At 26.5% G+C, this 19,347-nt stretch overlaps 2 protein-coding genes across 2 annotated transcripts; one reads left to right on the top strand and one right to left on the bottom strand.

Moving 5' to 3' along the window:
- The first annotated feature begins 419 nt into the window (after positions 1–419).
- On the top strand, positions 420–6,127 carry LOC105364596 (putative leucine-rich repeat-containing protein DDB_G0290503). Its single transcript, XM_011502576.1, has 14 exons — positions 420–568; positions 746–864; positions 1,038–1,268; positions 1,411–1,727; positions 1,906–2,093; positions 2,494–2,770; positions 3,212–3,331; positions 3,405–3,514; positions 3,583–3,719; positions 3,796–3,911; positions 4,345–4,660; positions 4,869–5,071; positions 5,191–5,289; positions 6,022–6,127. The coding sequence occupies exons 1-14, from the start codon at positions 526–528 to the stop codon at positions 6,044–6,046; spliced, it is 2,301 nt and encodes a 766-aa protein (XP_011500878.1). The 5' UTR covers positions 420–525; the 3' UTR covers positions 6,047–6,127.
- A 231-nt stretch (positions 6,128–6,358) lies between these two features.
- Positions 6,359–7,721, bottom strand: LOC105364597 (coiled-coil domain-containing protein 94). The gene is made up of 2 exons (XM_011502577.1): positions 7,520–7,721; positions 6,359–7,375 (listed from the first exon to the last, which is right to left on the bottom strand). Exons 1-2 carry the CDS (start codon positions 7,541–7,543, stop codon positions 6,359–6,361), a joined length of 1,041 nt encoding a protein of 346 aa, XP_011500879.1. The 5' UTR covers positions 7,544–7,721.
- Between the last annotated feature and the right edge of the window lie 11,626 nt (positions 7,722–19,347).

Here is a 19,347-nt window from a genome sequence, read left to right on the forward strand (position 1 = left end):
ACTTTTCTAACAAATATGATACGTTCATCATATTGCCATTTATCGTATTTACTTATGCTTATATGTATACAGGGATTGTTTTGCATTTTATTAAAATTATGTTAACACGAGTAAGGCCTATCAAGCAATTATAAAATAATTAATCATGAAATTATATACTTTTCAATTAAATATTGCATTATATCGAGTGTCAAACTCTGAAATTTTATTATTTTTATATGTCGTACTGTTGTCACGATATACTCGAAATACGGGAAAATAAAATTAATAATATTAATGTAAAAATTTAATACGGTTTGTTATTTAGCATTTATTAGTTAACTACTGTGTCAATTATTTAATACAGAAATGTATATATGTTGATGTGACATGAAGTCTTTCTCGTAGCGTTCTTTCAAATGTTTTGCCTGTTAGGAAAATCGTGAGGCTGCCGGTTGAAGAGGTAGCCTGCATGAGACGGGCGATAACACTTGAAATTTAAAAAAATAATGTTATTGACAGGGATTTAATTTTATACGCTGCGAAATGTCGATTCCGTCTACGAGGCTAGCCAACTCAGATGCTGCGAGTAAGTCTAATAAGCTTCTTTGTACACAGTTTTGTTTATTACATTAATTTTGATATTACTACATTAATATTCTATTATATTATTCTATTTTATCATATTTTTTTCGTATTATATTCTATTCTATTATATTATAAAAAAAAACAAACAAAAAAAAAATTTAAATGATTGATAAAACAGAAGATGGTCTGAAAGTTTCTGACAAACCTAACAAAGTTATAAGAAAATCTTTATCGGGTGCAGCTGTGAAAAGTAAAATACCAAAACAAGGAAAATCAATAATTCCAGTGGCGTGTAAAGTAAATATCCATACAACTATCTTATATCCTTATAATATTTAATAAATATCTATAAATTAGTTAAATTTTTTAAGCTTCTTATTTCGAATAAAATTTTTTTTAAAGCCTCATTCAAGATCTTTGTAAAAATATTCGATGCTAATGCAATTTTCTATGTGTAATCCAATAATTAGGAAACTAATAATGAGGTTAGTGTTACTTCGGAAAATGCGGAAGAGAAGCTGTCAGCACCACCATCGCGGCCAGTATCTAAAAGTCAGGAAAAACCGCCAACCGTCATCATACGACCGAGAGCCAACATATCCGCAGGATCGGAAAATAATGAAAAACGAGTTTTAGAAAATAAATTTAACCAAAAAAAAAATCGTTACGTCACTCTTGCAAGAGACATTGAAGATAAACAGGTTATTTATAAATACTTCACTAACGGGTACATTTTAAGAAATGCAATTAAATACAGTTAATTGTACATTGATAATAGCTTGATGTGGGCGTACATTTTATACGGTTGGCCGATTTAGTCTAACATGATATAAATCTCAACAGAAACTTTCGATAACGTCGTTCAAGGAATTGTATCGATTGCGCGAAAAGATCTTGTCATTAGGTGGAAAGGATCCGGGTCATTTGGATGATCTGAATCCGCTGGGTACGTGGTTTGTTAATATCAAGAATGGTAATCGTGTTCTAGAGAATGTCGGATCGACTGATGATAAATTGGTCACACAATTTGAGACGAATTTGAGTGCCATTGCGGAATCTTCACTGGCGTTATGTAACGAGGTACTCAATAAACGTAAGGATATCGTCATTTGGCTCACAAATTTCGAGCGTGAATTCTGGGATGATCCGTCACCACTTACGTCAGTAGTACGATAAATTTTTCAATTATCTTACTTTTTTCTAATACATGACTTTTTAAAATGCAAACGACATTTATTGTGTTTTCATATTAACAGTCAATACATTGAAGAAAGTAGGATCATTGTATTCATTTTGTAAAGCAAATCACGTATGATTTATTTATGCTATGTATTGCAGATGTAAAGAAGAAATGATTCATCAATGCAAAAGTTATGAGGATGAGAACGTAGAATTTGAAAAGAAATTGGATTCAATCCGACAAGAGCAGTTGTTACAAATAAAAGAATTGGTTTTGCGCATGGGTTTTCTATGGCAAGAGTGTCAAATTTACCGACAAGACAATGATAATGGCGACAATTCTTCCCGTAAGACATAATTTTATATTAAATAATTGCATTCTGCTTATTTCTTCAATTATATTTACTATGTAGAAACTTAATGAAAACATACTTTAGGATTTAGAGAAGTTTTAAATAGCATTCTTACAAAAGCACATGCTAAATAAATTGAGAAAAATTAACATAATTAATAATTAAATATGTTATTAAATAGGAATTCTATGTATAATATTCAGTCTCGTATAAATAATGAGGTTTGACTTTTTAAAACAATTTTTTAAACAATTTTTCCATTTTTCTTGCACTTAAAAGATCGAATAAATTTTTTTAAAACATAAATTTAATAGTAATAAGAATATTAGTTAGTAGAAGTATTTTGTACCATCATTTTGCAAAAAGTATATTAGCTAATATATTCGCGCAATAGCTCAAAACATGAATTACGAAGAGCATTTAAAAGAACTTCGTCTTGAGAAGGATAAATCGTTGAAAATACGAGTAAAATTACGAGAGCAGGAGAATGCAATAGCAAATTCTGAAAAGAAGCTGCGTCAAGCCCAGGAGAATATTCAACGACTTGAGATCCAACTGAAGCAGAAAGATGCGAATGTCGAGTGCAAGGCCAAGGAACTTGCCAAGTTTCAAAAAACTCATGAAACTGTCATTGGTAAATCAGAAAAACAGAAGGAAACCCTTGAGAGCAGGTAATTCGCTTACTTCTTTTTACACTACTTATCATAAGAGTCTATATAAATATTGCCAAAAATGCTAAATATTCGTTTATGATGGCGCGACCATAATTTATCGTTATATAATTTATTTCAATTTACGTTGTCTGCTTAAAGTTGATATAATACTCGGGTTTCCGCAAATTAAATGCAAATCTAGACATACCTAACCAATATTAAATGCGTGCATATACCTATTTTGGGTGCGGGTGTGTGTGTGTGTGTGTGCGTGTGTGTGTGTGCACGCGTGTGTGTATATATATGTTGGCGTGCGTAAGAAATATAAAGATATTTACTCTTACCTATTTATTATAATATATTAAAATAAATATCATGATAATAAAATAAAAATCTATACTCTAATTATCAATATATTCGACAACGTTCTGTCATTGATATTTTCATATTATATTTAAGATTAATTAAGCTGAAAGAAGAAGTTGAATGTAAGGAAAATGAAGTGAAAAATATAGAGAATGATTATAAACAAAAAATAGAAAACATGGAATTCAATTTGAATGAGGAATATAAGCAAAGGTAAATTTAATAAAATTAATAAAATAAAGAAGAAGTGTAAAACTTTTAATTATATTTACAATTTTATTTAAAGACAAGAGTTAGAATGTCAATTTAATGATTTTAAAATACGATATGCAAAATTAGAGGAAAAGTGTAAAGAATTACTTGAGATACCAGGGAAAAAAAAAGAAGTAATACTAGGTAAATTAATTTACTGTATAATTATTAGATGACATGATTTTTATTCAGAAAGTTATTTTTTTGTTTAGATAATCATCACACGGAATACGAAATACAACTGTTTACGGACCTTAAGAAAACTCAAACGATTTTGGCTGAAAAAGAAAAAATAATTCAGAAATTACAAATTGAAAGAAATGAAATTATTGAAACGGTTAATGAAACGGTAAATATTTTTTTAAACCTTTTATTTTTCATATTTGCATTAGTAATCGATTTTAATTTAATATTAAAATACCTAGGATCAGGAAAACAATACGTCAAATAAAAAATTAACTGCAGAAGTACTGAAAAAGTCCAATGAAATTCAGACATTGAAAGGGCAATTTACTCAACTTCAAAAAAATTATAAAAAATTGTAAGTTTTAAAATATGATATATAAAATTGGTATATAATCATTGTTTACATAGTGTACTTGGACAAATTCTATTATTTCAGATTAATTTAATTGTTTTAAGAACAAAAACAGTTAAATAAATATTTAAACTTTTTTCATTTCATAGTTTTTAAATATATATTATCTAATTTTCATAGCTATTTAGTTTATCTTGAATTTTGTTAATCATCACATTACAATCTATAATTAAGAGATATCGTCTAATTAATTTTACTAATATAAATAAACATTTTCATTCATATATCTTTCCGAAAGATTTTATTAAATACTAGGAAGGAAAAGAAATATGAAATTTTACAAATGTTATGACGAACGGAAAATTTTGAATTTACAAAATTTATATTACATTCACATTATATTACCTTTATATTGATAACTTAATCATACATGTAGACAGCAAAAAGAAGAACAATTGGAAGATAAGCTATTGGATATGAGCAAAATGCAGTCACAAATGAAAGATGGTAATAGAAATGTTTACAACACTCAAATAATGCAGTTGCAGCAGCAAGTTTCGGATTTACGTAGTAATCTCGCTGACGTTAACATCCAAAATAAAGATCTTGAGAAGACTTGTATGCAACTACAACTTAAGAACGAGCATTACGAGAGATACATGCGCAATCAAGATAAAGACTGCAGGGTGAGGAAAGAGATGCAACAGCTTCTTGAACATAACGAGGATGGGTATATTGAAAACTTTGATCAGGTAAGTCGATATATCTTCGAGCTATATGATCTAAATTAATAGACAAATAACCAGGTACATAGTCACTATTTCGTTAAAAATGGTGCAAATTTAAATGCTATTTAAATATTAAATTCTGCGAGTAATGGCATGCGAATATGAATTGCAAATTAATAAAATACGAAAATATGAATAAAATAATTGTCTTCTTTTTATTCTTTATATGTAGAATACATTTAGTCCAATTAACAATGAGGAATTCAAACAATTGTACGCAACTTTGGAAAGCAAGGAAATGCAGATAATAAAACTGGAAAAGCTTGTAAAACAAATGGAAAAACAAGAAGAACATTCACAGCTGCAGCGTACTAGACTCGAAAACCGAATTGCGAAATTGGAAGTTGCACTTAAAGAAGGCCAACAAGCTCATCGGTACGTAAGCCCGAAAACTTTACCAGCCATAGGAATTCAAAACTACCAGATTGAAGATTTTGTGAACCACTCTTCTCCAGTAAAATCAACTGATCTTTATACATTTCAATCAAAATTAGCTCCTCTGAGTCAAAGAGAAAATGCATGTCGAGATTATGCCCAATTGAAAACCGAAAAGCAGACGTTTGTGAATACATTCAACTATACAGTCCCAGAGCGTAAATATAAAAACTTAGTCGGTCATGATCTTAAACGACATGTAGAGAAAGATTGTACAAGTAAACACAAACTCAAAAGGCAAATAGATTTGGAAAAACACGAGCGGGCACAAAATATTAAAGAATCATGGAAGCGTGGCTTTCCATTATACAGATGGTTTTTAAAACCTTTTTTCCGTGAAAGCAGTAATCATGCACGTAAACGTCACAAATTTTAGAAAGCTGAGTAAAGAATATCCAAATGGACATATCGGAAAAATTTAATGCATATTGTGAATGAATCGCTTCGGGAGACATTTTACATTCTTTGGAACATTATATATCCTAATAATTTCATACGATTTTTTTTTCTTTACTAATTTTAAATAATAAACAGTATATACAGCAAATTATGACCCTTACTGAATTAAAAAATAAAAAAATAAAAATAAAAAAAATAAAAACACCTATAATTCTAAAACAAAACAAAACTTTAATAATTTTCACTTTTAGAACAAAGTTTAGAAATAATATTTTTTTAATATTTATTTAAACCGTTTTTGCTGGTTTAAACATGGTCTGTCTGCCAATAAGTTGAGTACTCCCTGCTGTATACAAACTTTAATTTTTAGATAAGTTTTTTGAGGTTCCTTACATGAGTCCCTAACTTTATTAAGTCAGACCTTGTTAAATTTTGATAAAGTATCGAGTTTATTTAAACTTTTTTCTTAAATTGTAATTTTTCTGTTCTAGGAATAGAGGGTTCAGCTTCCTGTAAGGAACTTCTTTCTTGGTCAACAAAGCCTTTTTGCCAAGCTGTAATTAATTAAGAATGAACAAAATGAAAAATTTTTATATGAATTAAATAACTTTTTGACTGTAAAGATAATTAGAAAAATTTTGCAATTACCTTTTATAAAGAAAAGGTTAATTATTACTATAATACTTGTACATTAAATTATTATGAAAAGCATGAATTTTATAGTCGAGATATTTGTAAGATAAATTTATTTTGTACAACCGTTTTATAAATAAAAACTATGTACTACAATTTATTACAATAATAAAAATAAACTTTATTTTATACAGATCAATCGCTTTCCTCGCTGCTTCCTGAATAAGTGCCTAATAATGAAAGTCCACTTGCTGTCTTAACAGTACTGCCCGTGCTTTCTTGTTTCATAATATTACTACCACCGTCAACTCTATGTACATTTTCTTGTTCGCTATCTACGTTACTTATATTATTAGAACATTTGCTTACTTGATCATTCTCTATATCATGCATAACGGTATTAGAGCTAATAGTTGACGTGACACATTTATTTACAGATTTTACTTTAATACCAAGATTTTTCCTTTTATCCGCTATACTCATACTTGATCTTAATGGAATTCCAGAAAATGCTGTTCCAGCCGATGGGGCAGATAGCTTTTGAATTTTCTTTGGTGGTTCCATTTCATTATTATCTTCTGCCTCAATAATTTCTTCCTCTATAACCTTTCCTGCTATATTATTTTTATTTTTGAATATTTGCTTAATAAGCTGTTCATCGTATTCTTCTTGTTCTTTTTCCGTCCTTTGCCTAGCAGCTATTATATCGTATTGTTCTAGCATTTGGTCATAATTTATAGCTTGCTGTCTACGATTTAAATCTTTAAGTTCTTCCAGTGATTCTAAAAGTTCCAGTTCTTGTTTCGACTGATGCGTTCTTTTCTCAAGCAATTTCATAGGATTTGTGGCTTCTTCTTCCTTTTCTTCATCTTCCTCTCGTTTGGCCTGCTCTTCGGCTAATTTTAATGCCATAAAATTTCTAGTTGCACCAGCCTCGATCTCGTAATCAGTATTTTTTGGATCAGTTTTGAATGAAATTTCTTGTAAGCATCTAGTACACTTTATATAAAATCTATATATTCGAATACCTAGATAAGTGTCGCCTTCCACATCTTCTTTCCGAGCATTAAACTTTTTACCCTTATAAATGTATTCACCGCAAGTCTTGCATCTCATATTAAAAGGGGCCATCAAACGAACTGTATATTGACGATTCCGCGCCAATTTCATACGCGGAATCTTCGATGGATCGAAATCCGGTGGATAGTATTTCTAAATAATGAATACGATAAATTAATATTAAATAAAAGATAAATCGAAGTCTCATATTTGCTTATAAAACATTACTACAATCTCTAACCTTACAATAGCTTTATATATATCTATGTTTATTTTAAAAAAGGAAAATACACTTACGTTTAATACTTTACGTTCCGACATTTTGCTTAACTATATTATCGCCTACTGTTATTCTCAACAAACCAATTCGTCGGATGAAAAAATTTATATTATGAGATGTACATATTACAGATTACAGAACCATAGTGCCATATTCTTTGTCAACATGGCCTTTTGACAACAGAAAGGAAGTTTACTTTTTAGAGTAACAAGACATACAGCGGAGTTGATAGGTAATGAAAGCACCGCCAGAGGCGCTAATGCTCCGCCTTAAGCGACATCACAAAGCTTTCGGTAAATATAAATTCTTAATTGCAATGTGCATATGAGATTTCCTTCGTACCGATAATATATAAATAATTGTAATTCCAATGCACAATGGCCATGAAGCAGTAGCCGCATGTATGTTCCATGCATAGTTGTCATTGTCCATTTTGAATAATCTCAACAATTGCTTGTGCATGTATATAGATAATATATTATGTATTATTATGGTGAAGTGCGACGTTAAGGTGTCGTCACCTTACGGTTTCGTATAAAACTATAGCGGAAAGAACTGCGATTGATAAATTTTTGCAATTTTCACGAATTAGCGGAATACTTAATCTATTTAATCAGCCCAAGTTTGAATTGAATGACTGTCTGAAGATGTCAGCAGTGTTTGTCATCTTGCCATTGTGTTTTGACAGTGATATGAATAAATTTATTTAAACCCCCTGCAGGTGCAGTTAATTAGTATTTTTCATATACTTTTCATCTACATAGTATTATAAAGAAAAAATGTGTGTATGAAATTTCATTTTAGTTTATTAAATAGTTAGAATAGATGAAATAATGTTTTCTGACTTGACAAATTATTCAAGGTAATCTTAATATTTATTATTCCTTACCTCATGTAGCCGCAATGAGATAGCAATCTAATATTTTCGTTCTGAAAAATTTATGTTCAATTGTTTACAGAAATACGTATATATCTATGTATAAATTTATATATAAGTGTGTGTATGTAAAAAAACTTGTTTTTTTTTCTCAAAATTTTGTAACGAAAATTATGCGCACTATTTTAAAATGCTTATTTATTTATATTTCATAAAATACAAAATAAAAAATATATATATATATATATATATAATAAAAGGAATATTTGTGTTTATTATTATGAGCGCAATTATTTTAAATTTCATTAACTATTAATAGATTTGAAGCTTCAACTGGATAATTGTATTCCTTTATTATGAATTATAAGTTTTATCATGTCAGATGAAATAATTATTAAATAGATTCATATTTCATTCTACAAAAGGCTTTTCAATTATTTAGTAGACTTTGGCTTCATTTAGTACGATCAAAATTGCATTTAGATTTTACTATAAATATTCCGAATATAAAATTTAAATATGAGTTTTTAAAAATTAACGGTATCGACATTAATATATTCAAATTTAATTTTTTTGAATATCTTTCGATTTCTTTACCAATTATAGTTTATTCTTAATTTATTATAGAATATTAAATTAATCACATAGTTAGAATCAGAAGAAATTAATATTTGTTATTATTCAATTAATAATAAATATAATTTTTTAACAAGGAATCATATATTTGAACAATTGCTTTTAAAATAGTTGATATAAAGACAATTATATTAATGCTAGCTACAATAATTATTTAAACATTCATTTTTTTTTTGTTTAAACAAAAGTCGAATTTTGTTTCTGAATATTGTAAAATAAGATAATTATTTTTTCTTTAAATTTTTTAATAGTTGCACATAAGAAATAAATAATAAAATTAATCCCTGTTATATAATTTTTTAAGTTAATTCGATAATATTTTGAACGAAGATCAATTAATTTCAATTAATTCAAATTTTTAATTAAAAATTTAAAATATATGTTTTTGAAATTGAAGTGAAAAAAAATACTCCTAATTTGGTTTTTGTAATTTACTGCAAAATAATGATTTAATTTTAGTGAATAAAATGAATGATTAAGTTTCTATTTTATAATGAAATCATAATTTATTAACATTACTTATTTATTTGAGAATTATTCTAGTATTATATTCAGTTGCAAATATTTGGAAACTTCATAGTCACATTATTAATATAGAAATCAATTTTTTTTTTTAATATAAATCTAAATATTAATCATAATATAAAAATGTAATTAAAAGATTTTTTTCAAATGTTAAATTGACGATGTCGGTATAAAATTCATGTGTAGAGTTTTCATGCGAGAGTTTTAGGATTATTGGGAGAATAAGGAGTTTGGCGTAGGTAGAAATAATATATAAGAAAGACGAAATCCTCCTTTGGCTCTCTGCTCTATATCAAAGTATTTGCCCTTCGTACGAGCCTCGCTAATAGATTTTCCTGCGCATCAGTTGACTCCCTCTTATCTTTTTCGATTTCAAGATTTTACCTTTTCTTTATCATACCATGTTATTTCGTATATTTTTATTTCATCATAAATACTTGTTTTTACATATTTTTTATTACTGTATGTGTACTTCAGATAGCAATAAAGCACAGGCAAAGTAAATGCTTTCATCTCACTTTAATTCGGTCATTTATAAAATTCATTTTATTTAATATATATAATTTGTCTTTAGCTAATGATTAGATGATGACAGCTTATTTTATCGTTTGCATTATTCTTAGAGGACTTCAATGTTACTATAAGGTAAGATAAGTAGTTATTTAAAATATCGTAATTCATGAATAACGTTCACTATTATATTTTTTATCGGTATGATAACGTTAGTACTATTCTTGTATTAAAAATCGGACTTTTAAACTCCAGTGTTTTGGTTGTATAGTCAAGGTTGGCTAACAAGTCGGCTTATGACTAATTAAATGAGCTGTAAGAGTGACTGATATACTATATATATTTACTAAAGAGGGACTGGCACGATGATATCTAAGAGAGAAAGGGAGAGAGTGAATTTTGGGAGTGGTTCAAGACGGTTCGTCTTGCTATATCCTTTTGACTACTTCTTTTTTTTCAACCAACTGAGTGGGAGAATAAGAGACTCTGAGTGCGTGCGCGTATGTGTGCACGTTTGTGCTTGCGCGTAGAAGTTGCGCGCGCCCCTAGTGTGCATTTGCTTGGGTTGAGTGCAGAAAAAGAGTCGGAGTGCCGATAGGAAGCGCAGACGTGTGTCGTTTGCTCGAGTGTCGCTACATAGAGTGAGAGAGAGAGAGAGAGAGAGAGAGAGAGAAGCGCACTTTAACTCCCTCTGAACATTCGCCGCTTTCACATATCTTTAAATTTATCGTAGTTTTATTGCTATTCCATTCATAAATGAGGCGAAGTTTAGATTAATGTTGTGGAATTTATGAAAATTAACTAGTGGCTTGTCGCTGAATATACGAATTGTGTATTTAAGTGAGTACCGGCAGTTTGTTATAACGTACGATAGTGTATATGAGGTTGAGAAAGTGAAGTTTAAATTTTAACATGGATTTATTTTTGATGGTATTGGAGCTTCGCTCCGACAGCTAAATCACACCGGTAATTACCGTTTTTCCCTTTTATACCTATAAATCTCTCGTTTCTTAACAATACATTTGAAACTATTTTTCCAATACTGAAAAATGTTTATTTGAGATATAAAAATATGGTAGCAATTTGTAAAGTTAATGATAAATGTAGGTAAAATTATATATAAGTATATGTAAAAAAATTATTACAATGTCATTTCTATATGATGTACTATTTGTAATCCATTAAGCATGAAAGTTGTAAGATATTAATAAAAAGTCATTAAGTATTAATCATATAAAAATGTAAAACACAATTCCATCAATTACAATTGTAGTTAAGTTTTTTATTTCTATGAATTGTTGAAACTGTCAATCAATGTCAATTTAAAGACTATTTATTTTAAAGCAGAACTTCTTGAATCAATATGTCAATTGTACTTTTTTCAAAACAACTTTTATTTAAAAATTTTCAAAAATAATTGGATAAATAATAATAATAATATAATTAAAATTAATTTATTATATCAATGTAATAGTCTTATCAATCTTGTATAATTTTTATTTTCATAAATTATGTACAAATATAATTAATAGTAAAGTTTTATGTATGAAAATGATATAATTTATGTATTAATTAAAAATATGGAAAATTTTAATAAGAATGGATTTTTTTGTTCAAATGTCTGTATATACATAATGGTTCTACTACTTAAGACATACGTTTATAAAGTATAAAGAAAATAAAGAAAATCGTTGGTGATTTCCATAGTTTAGCAAGTAAAAATGCATAGTGTAATAAATTCTTAATTATAAATTAAATTTGGGGTCAGAAAATTGCATTGCCAAGTTTTTGCTTCGAAACCAGAGTATTAAACTAAGTTGGTACAGACATTTAGCTTCAGTCTTTTGACTCAAGTCATTCCCAACATCACATAATATATTTTCTCGCCGTCTCCCCCCCTCCCCCTCCCCCTCTCTCCCTCTCTCTTACTCACTGTTGTGTCTTTCTTAATCCATATAATTTTATACTTCATTCTGTCAAAAATTGATTCGATAAATTTTCAATTTTTGTTATGAAACATACACAGATTTTTTATCATACATAAATATTTTTAGCTGATGTAAGTTTCTAACGAAAACTTATCCTACTTTCATTTTTATTTATAGTATTGTATGTTAATTTTCTTATTTTCTTAAAATACAAAATGAGTACAAAAGCCGAATCAGTTATAACGAATCTTTTAGTGCAAGTAAATATCTACAAGAGTTTTGTAAAAGTCAATAATAAAAAGCACGAATCATTGAATAGATCATAAGTCCAGTTAATAAGCAGAACAATTGTAGTTGACTTTTTACAAGATTGCATAGATAGATAAAAATAGTGTGTAGAAATCTTAGCAGTGTCGGTTAATAACAACTAGGAATTACTAGCGTCCATACTTTTGTAAAGTGTAACGATGCTTCAAGATTTAATGAAATATAATAAGTGTATTAGTTAAAGAAATGTATGAAGCATGCAGATAGATAAACAGGTACATCGATACTTGAATAAACAGAGGAAAGGAATAAGAGAAAGTAGTAGAAGTAGAGAGAGAATGAAAAAAAGAAAGAGATTTGACTTGGTGCGTAATTGCGCCTTGAAGCATGTCGTCTGGTAGTTATTAGATTGCCGAGAAAGAAGCGCAATCGCGCACGCGAATCACGGAGAATCGCTACTCCGTGAATATTTTCCAACCTCCAATGTATCGCCCGGTGATTTTGTTGAACTAAAAAAACTCAATACTTTATATCTCAGATCCTTTAATAAAAAACTTTGAACATATTTCTAGCTGGTATATGTATATCGAAGGAGAGATTCCATTATCCTTACGTATATTTGATTTTTATGTTCTTACTATATTTTTCATATAGTAGAATAAGTTCACATACCAGTAATAAATATTACAATAATAATAAGTAATAAATTGCCATATCCACACTATAAAATGATTTACCGAGTTTTTTTTTATAGTGTATCCACACTATAATGTAATCTAATATTACGATATAATATTTTTTTTGTCGTTTAAAATAATATGTACAATATAGAAAAAATGATAGTAATTCTGATTCGCATTGAGCCGAAATCAAATTTAAAACATTGAAGAGAAAAATATAAGCTGCGATAGGTGATATATAATAAGTTGTTTATATATACAGTTGAGTTGCTTGTTACCAAGTCAAACGGTGTTCATTACGTAGTACGGATTCAGAAATAATTCAATCAAGAATTGGTTTTCACAATTTTATCTTTTGTTTTAATATAAACTATTTATAATTTTTTGTATAATAGCCATTTTTAATAAATACTAACATTACCTGTATATATATATATATTATATTTAACAAATAAAATTTATCTTTATATATTAATTTTTTTAATTCTATTCATAAAACATAGTTTTATTAATACATAAAAATTATAAACAATGTTATGAAGAATTATCAAAATTTAAAAGTAATTTAGTTTATAATTGATTTTTATTATCAACTATTACATTGCAAAGAGATATTATTAAAATATTTATTTATAACTATACTATATAGAATAGTGTATTATAAAAATAATACTATAAAAAATAATATCATTATAATTTCACATTTATTATATTACGCAGATTTTTTACTTCAAATATTGCTGAGTTAATCAATTGAATTTTGTCAGTATAATATATATTTTCCAAAGAATTAATATTTTTTTAAGCGTATTACTATGCTGACTGTTCATTCTTATTCATATTTTTCTTTTCTCAAAGTCCTTCTATTCCTTTTCACTTCTGTGAAATATAATTTTAGTTATATTCTATATAACTAAAAATATATTCTAATTTATTACGTGTATATATATTCTAATTTAATATGTAAATGAAAAAATGTTTCTAATGCTTGCTTTATATATAAATACTAATTTATATTTTTAAATTATACTTTAATTATCCATTGCGTGATATTAAATGGCCCATTAATAGGCTAAAGTGAATTACTTAAAATTATCATTAATATTATTAGTTAATATTATATTAATATTATATCAATCTTATAGATGTATGTAATGCATGTAATTAAAATAGGCATTTTAATAATAATTTTATTATTTTATTTGCTTAAGTAATTACCATTATTTGTATGCTTATGCAGTTACACATATATTTAAATTAGCTATTTAAATTATAAAAAGAAAAGATTTTTAAAGCGAGTTCTATTTAAAAAAAAGAAAAGAAATTTTTTATAAATAATCAGTAAATAAGGTTTCTAAATTATTAAAATTTTGAATATACTAATGAATTAAAAAATGTTTTTTTAATACATTTATCTTTTACTATTTTATTATAAAATCATAATTTAAATTTTTTAACACGCAGACTCTCTTTGACAAATATTATTATTTTTTCGTTTTTGGGATAAATAAGCATAGACTTTATTTTATAGAACTCACTTACGCTTCTATTTAAGTATATTTTTATTTTTTATATAATGTATACATTTTTTTTGAACAGTTTAATAAGAAAATACTGTTACATACTTCATTAAATATAAAAATTGTCTCTGTTTTATAGAATCCAAATTTTATCAAATAATTAAGACTGCTTACGATTTATAGAGTTGTATATAAAGAAATATGTTAAACATTTAATAAGATCATTTTACAATAGTATAATTGCAAAAATTTATAAAATATTAGGTGCGAGTATACAATATTCGTCAGTGTTTTTTTTTATCTATTTTTCTCTTCGATCATTACATCGATAAATTTAAGTAAACGTTAAAAAAATAATTTTTATGGTTAACTATTGTTATGCATTGAAAAATTGTGAAAATATAATTTTTAAATTTATATATTAAACAAAAAAGTTAAAAATAAATATAAAACAATATCAATTGTAGTTGGTTGTTTAAAATGTTTCTTGACTAAAAAACATTGAGTCTCTTTTTATTGTATTTTTTGATTTTCCTAATCAAGCCAAGAATCATACGAGATTACTTAAATTATTATGAAAACGTATGCATTGTTTTTATCTTTCTGAGTTATACATTATTCTTAACAAATTCTTCATATTTTATATTAGTATTATATATTTTATATTCGTAATAAACAAACACTTTTTATATGTTAGAAATAAGTTTTTAACTTCTTTATAGTTTAAGATAGTAAAATTATTAACATTTTTTTAATATATTGAATAAAATGATAATTAAAGATTAATTAATATTTTTATTTGGGAATTGTAATTGAGAAATAAAGAGGAAATAAAATAGTAGTAATAAAAGGAAATACAAATTTTGAAATAAATATGAAGGAAGGAATATCAGAATGAAAGATTGAAAGAATAAGTGGAAAGTAGGTCGCGGGCTAATTTGGTATCATAGTTTAGTGCTAAAGTAAGCGATTTTTTACTCTTTCTTTTCTGTTTCGACCTGTATTTTTAATTTAAAAAGGACGAAATCCTCGCTGACAATTTCTTCTATGATCAAGCCGAGTAAGCGAATTTATTCCATTTCATAATTAAACTGAAATTAAAGCAAGCTTTGAAATAAAAATGACAAACGGTGCGTTTATAGTACTTACCTGCATAACAATTCGTCTCGAATCTCGATGTCGACTTTTGTTTCCATTATAACTTGTACTTCTATTATAATATTACAAAGAAAGATTACAAGTGTCAATATTCTTTTAGCGTAAATTGTTATAAAAGAAAAACTAATTTTTGCAGTCCATTTTCTTGTAATTAAAAAAATTTTTTAAATGCTTTTCTTTTTTCTTTCTTAGTTATAGTTTATATATTTTCTGATTGTCTTGATTTTAGTATAAATTTGTCATTATTTTTATATTATTAAGCAAAATTTATTTATTTTTATATTAAGAACTTTTCATATTCTTTCAATTAAAAAAAAAATTAAATAATCAACGGAATACTATAGCAATTAAATCTAGGAGAAACAGTAAATTTTTACGATAGCAGGGTTGAAGAATTTATTGTCTTAATTTTGATTTCTATATAAATAAGGAAATGCATTTTACAATCAGCGATTGACAGATAAACGAACGAACTTTTTATAGAATAACTTCATAAATTATTTATAATAATGTAATATGATCTTCTATTATCCGTCACAAATATATTTTTATAATTAAGATGAAATATTATACTTTGAAATATATCGTTCGAAATATATCGACTACCTTTTTAATTATTTCAACTTTAAATGGTTAGTATATTTATTGTTGTTTCTTGCAATTTATACAAGAACAATTGTCCGTATAAATTATTATAAGTTAAAAAAAAAACTTGTTCTGGTTTTGGTTTACTTAGACTTCTATTTCCATTACTCAGTTATATGTTACATGTAATAATCGTGTACATATTAGTTTACTGGTAGCTTAAGAAATTATGTCTTCAATATTTTTAAAACAATTACTCACTTATTTTCATTTGAAAACACTATGTAATTACTACTGTAATACATATCGTATTCAATAGCAGTTTTAATAAATATTATTTTAATTCAAAGGTTAAAAACTTATTTAATATTTCTTAATGCTCACTTCTTTATTGTAAAAATAAGGCTGCTAACATTTTTTAACATTCATTGCTCAATCTTGCTTGAAATTCAAATCATACATGCTTAGGAGAATTCATAATAACAGCAAAAATCATTCCATATCATAATATTTCAGTGTAAATAAATTCAGTTAAGTGGTCCAAAGTCAGTACTTACACGGTGTGTGGTTATTCAGTACGAACCAGAACTGGTCGTCATTCCTCTCAAGGACACCACCGTATTTGGTATATATAGTAAAATAAAACGCATGTATTGTACATTACGTACGACCTCATTTTATTTGGTGTTACATTGGAAGTGAATGTCGTCTCTGTTGTATGTCGTCAAAATCGTTTATTATGCTTATTGGCAAAAATAATGACTTAATATGTGTTCCCTTCTTCAAATGTTGTGGAAGTAAATGGAATATCTCAACGGAAACGTAAATGAAATTCGAAATTGTTGTGGTACCAAGGATTCTATTATTACTTTTCAGCATCCTTGTTGCAATGGGTATTAATTTCTTAAAATAGCATTTTTATTTTTGTTCCGTATATATTATCATTTTAAGATATATTCTTTTCTTCCATGCAATAGTTATTAATAATAATAAAATTATAATTTAATATAATGATATAATAATAATAATAATAATAAATAATATAGTAATAATAATTAGTATTATAGTGCTCATATTATATCAACTGATATTCATAAATAATCATTCTCTTAAACTCAAAAATAATATCTTTGTTCGTTGCATCTTTCTATAAGACTGTAAAACAAGAGTTTCAAGTTATGTTATAAAGAAAAAATATTGATAAAATATAAAAATTGACAAGAATTAATTATTGGTTTCCTTAATAATAAAAGTAACTGAATTTTGTTTACTATCAACTAATTAATTTATTGACAAAATTATAACATTTTCATCAAATAAAATGTTTTTTCTTTATAAAAAAAAAAAAAAAAAAAGTAAAAAAAAAGTAAAATATTTTTATAAATACGTAATACTTTTGAAAGTAGTATAATTTACTATTAGTACTGGGCGATAAAGTTAAATAATAAAATAATGATAATTTAAGTAAAATAGATTGTATAATTTAGAAATTATAAATGAAATGTTAAACAATTTTAGATATAATTAAGAAATTCAACAAATAATGATGTTATGATAAAATTGAAATGGCTTGGCATTATTAAATATTTTATTTTTTCTTAATAAAATTCTGTTAACGGTAAACAAATTATATACAAATAAGATTCTCAATAAAGCTATTATTTTATTTTTAGTAAGTAGAAAGAAAAAATGAAAAAACAAGCAAGTGATAGACGACAGAGACGAACAAAAACTTCCTGCTCCTTCACTACTTTGGAATACCAAGAGGGAACTGAAATGACTCATAGTACGCATTGAGAAAGAAACAGGCAAGGATCTCACACACCCATTCGTTGTATTTTTACACACTAATTCAGCCATTTACAATTAGGATATATGAGTACTATATATGTGCCTAACATTTCTAATAAATAACACATTGAGTTTCCATTATTTTTGTCTTTCTTATACTTGCGCTCCATACTATATGTGTTCTGTTCTGGTCTATTCGTTTTTGTTCTTCTTGTCTGGCGCTTCTAGAGTCTTTTTTGCCCTTTTAGTTTTTCTTAACTACATACGCATGCTTATGAGCTTTTTTACATTTTCCTCTCCCCGCCTGTCTCTCTCTCTCTCTCTTCCTCTTTCTCTTTACAAATAAACGTTACGTGTACACGACCGTACCCCCTTACCCAAAGTAAGTTGCTTTTTAAGCTAAGGATATCTTACTGCTCAATTAAATCAAGTGTTTTTTTTGCGTTCCTTAATAGTCTTGATGGTAAATCTTTTGTATTTTCAACACTATCGAACGGAATTTACATCCATTTCTAATTACAATGAAACGATCTTGTAATATTAATTTATTATCAAATTTTTTGTTGTTATTTCTTATTATATGTTACTTTTAAAACGAAGAATTTTTTGTTGATTTTAAAATTCTATTTCCACCGAAGAAAGTATAATTATAGAATATTATACTTTTAAAAAATTATTCAATGACAAAATTATCTATCATTTTATAAATAGTAATTCTAATGAAAAAAGAGTATTTTTATAATCATTTACGTACTAAATAGTACCTAAAATTTATAAGAATAATTGAAATAAATATTAGAAAAAAAACTTTAGCATTCGTATTATTAAGTAATGCTGTTGGATCTAAAATTTGTTTAAGCCTTCTGAAGTTTATTTTTGTTTTAATATGTACATCATGTACACAGTTGCAATGTGTATTGCATATGATTTCAAAATTAGTCTAAAAATTACCAACGATAAAGCGATTACAATTTTCATTATATCCTTTTATATTATATGTATCTTAAATTAACACTTAATTTTTATTAAATAAACAATAATAATATTAATAAATAAATATACTGTGCTCTGGGTCTTGTCTGTTCTTTTGTATTATCATTCAACCGAATACGCATTGACATATTCATTCTTTTTCACAAAAATATTTACAGGTATCCAAAACCTAAACATAATATTTTATCCATTTAGGCTTTGCTAGTTGACCACATAGACAATGAAAAGAAAAAATTTCTTTAAAAACTGTTTCGAATACGAAAGTAATATAATTCTGGAAAACACCATTATACATATATATATATATATATATATATATATATATATATATATATATATATACTTACTGATTTTTTTTTGTGTCATGGGTATAAA

This window comes from Ceratosolen solmsi, unplaced genomic scaffold (genome assembly GCF_000503995.2).
Source record: "Ceratosolen solmsi marchali unplaced genomic scaffold, CerSol_1.0 scaffold39, whole genome shotgun sequence".
In the NCBI taxonomy this organism is placed as follows: domain Eukaryota; kingdom Metazoa; phylum Arthropoda; class Insecta; order Hymenoptera; family Agaonidae; genus Ceratosolen; species Ceratosolen solmsi.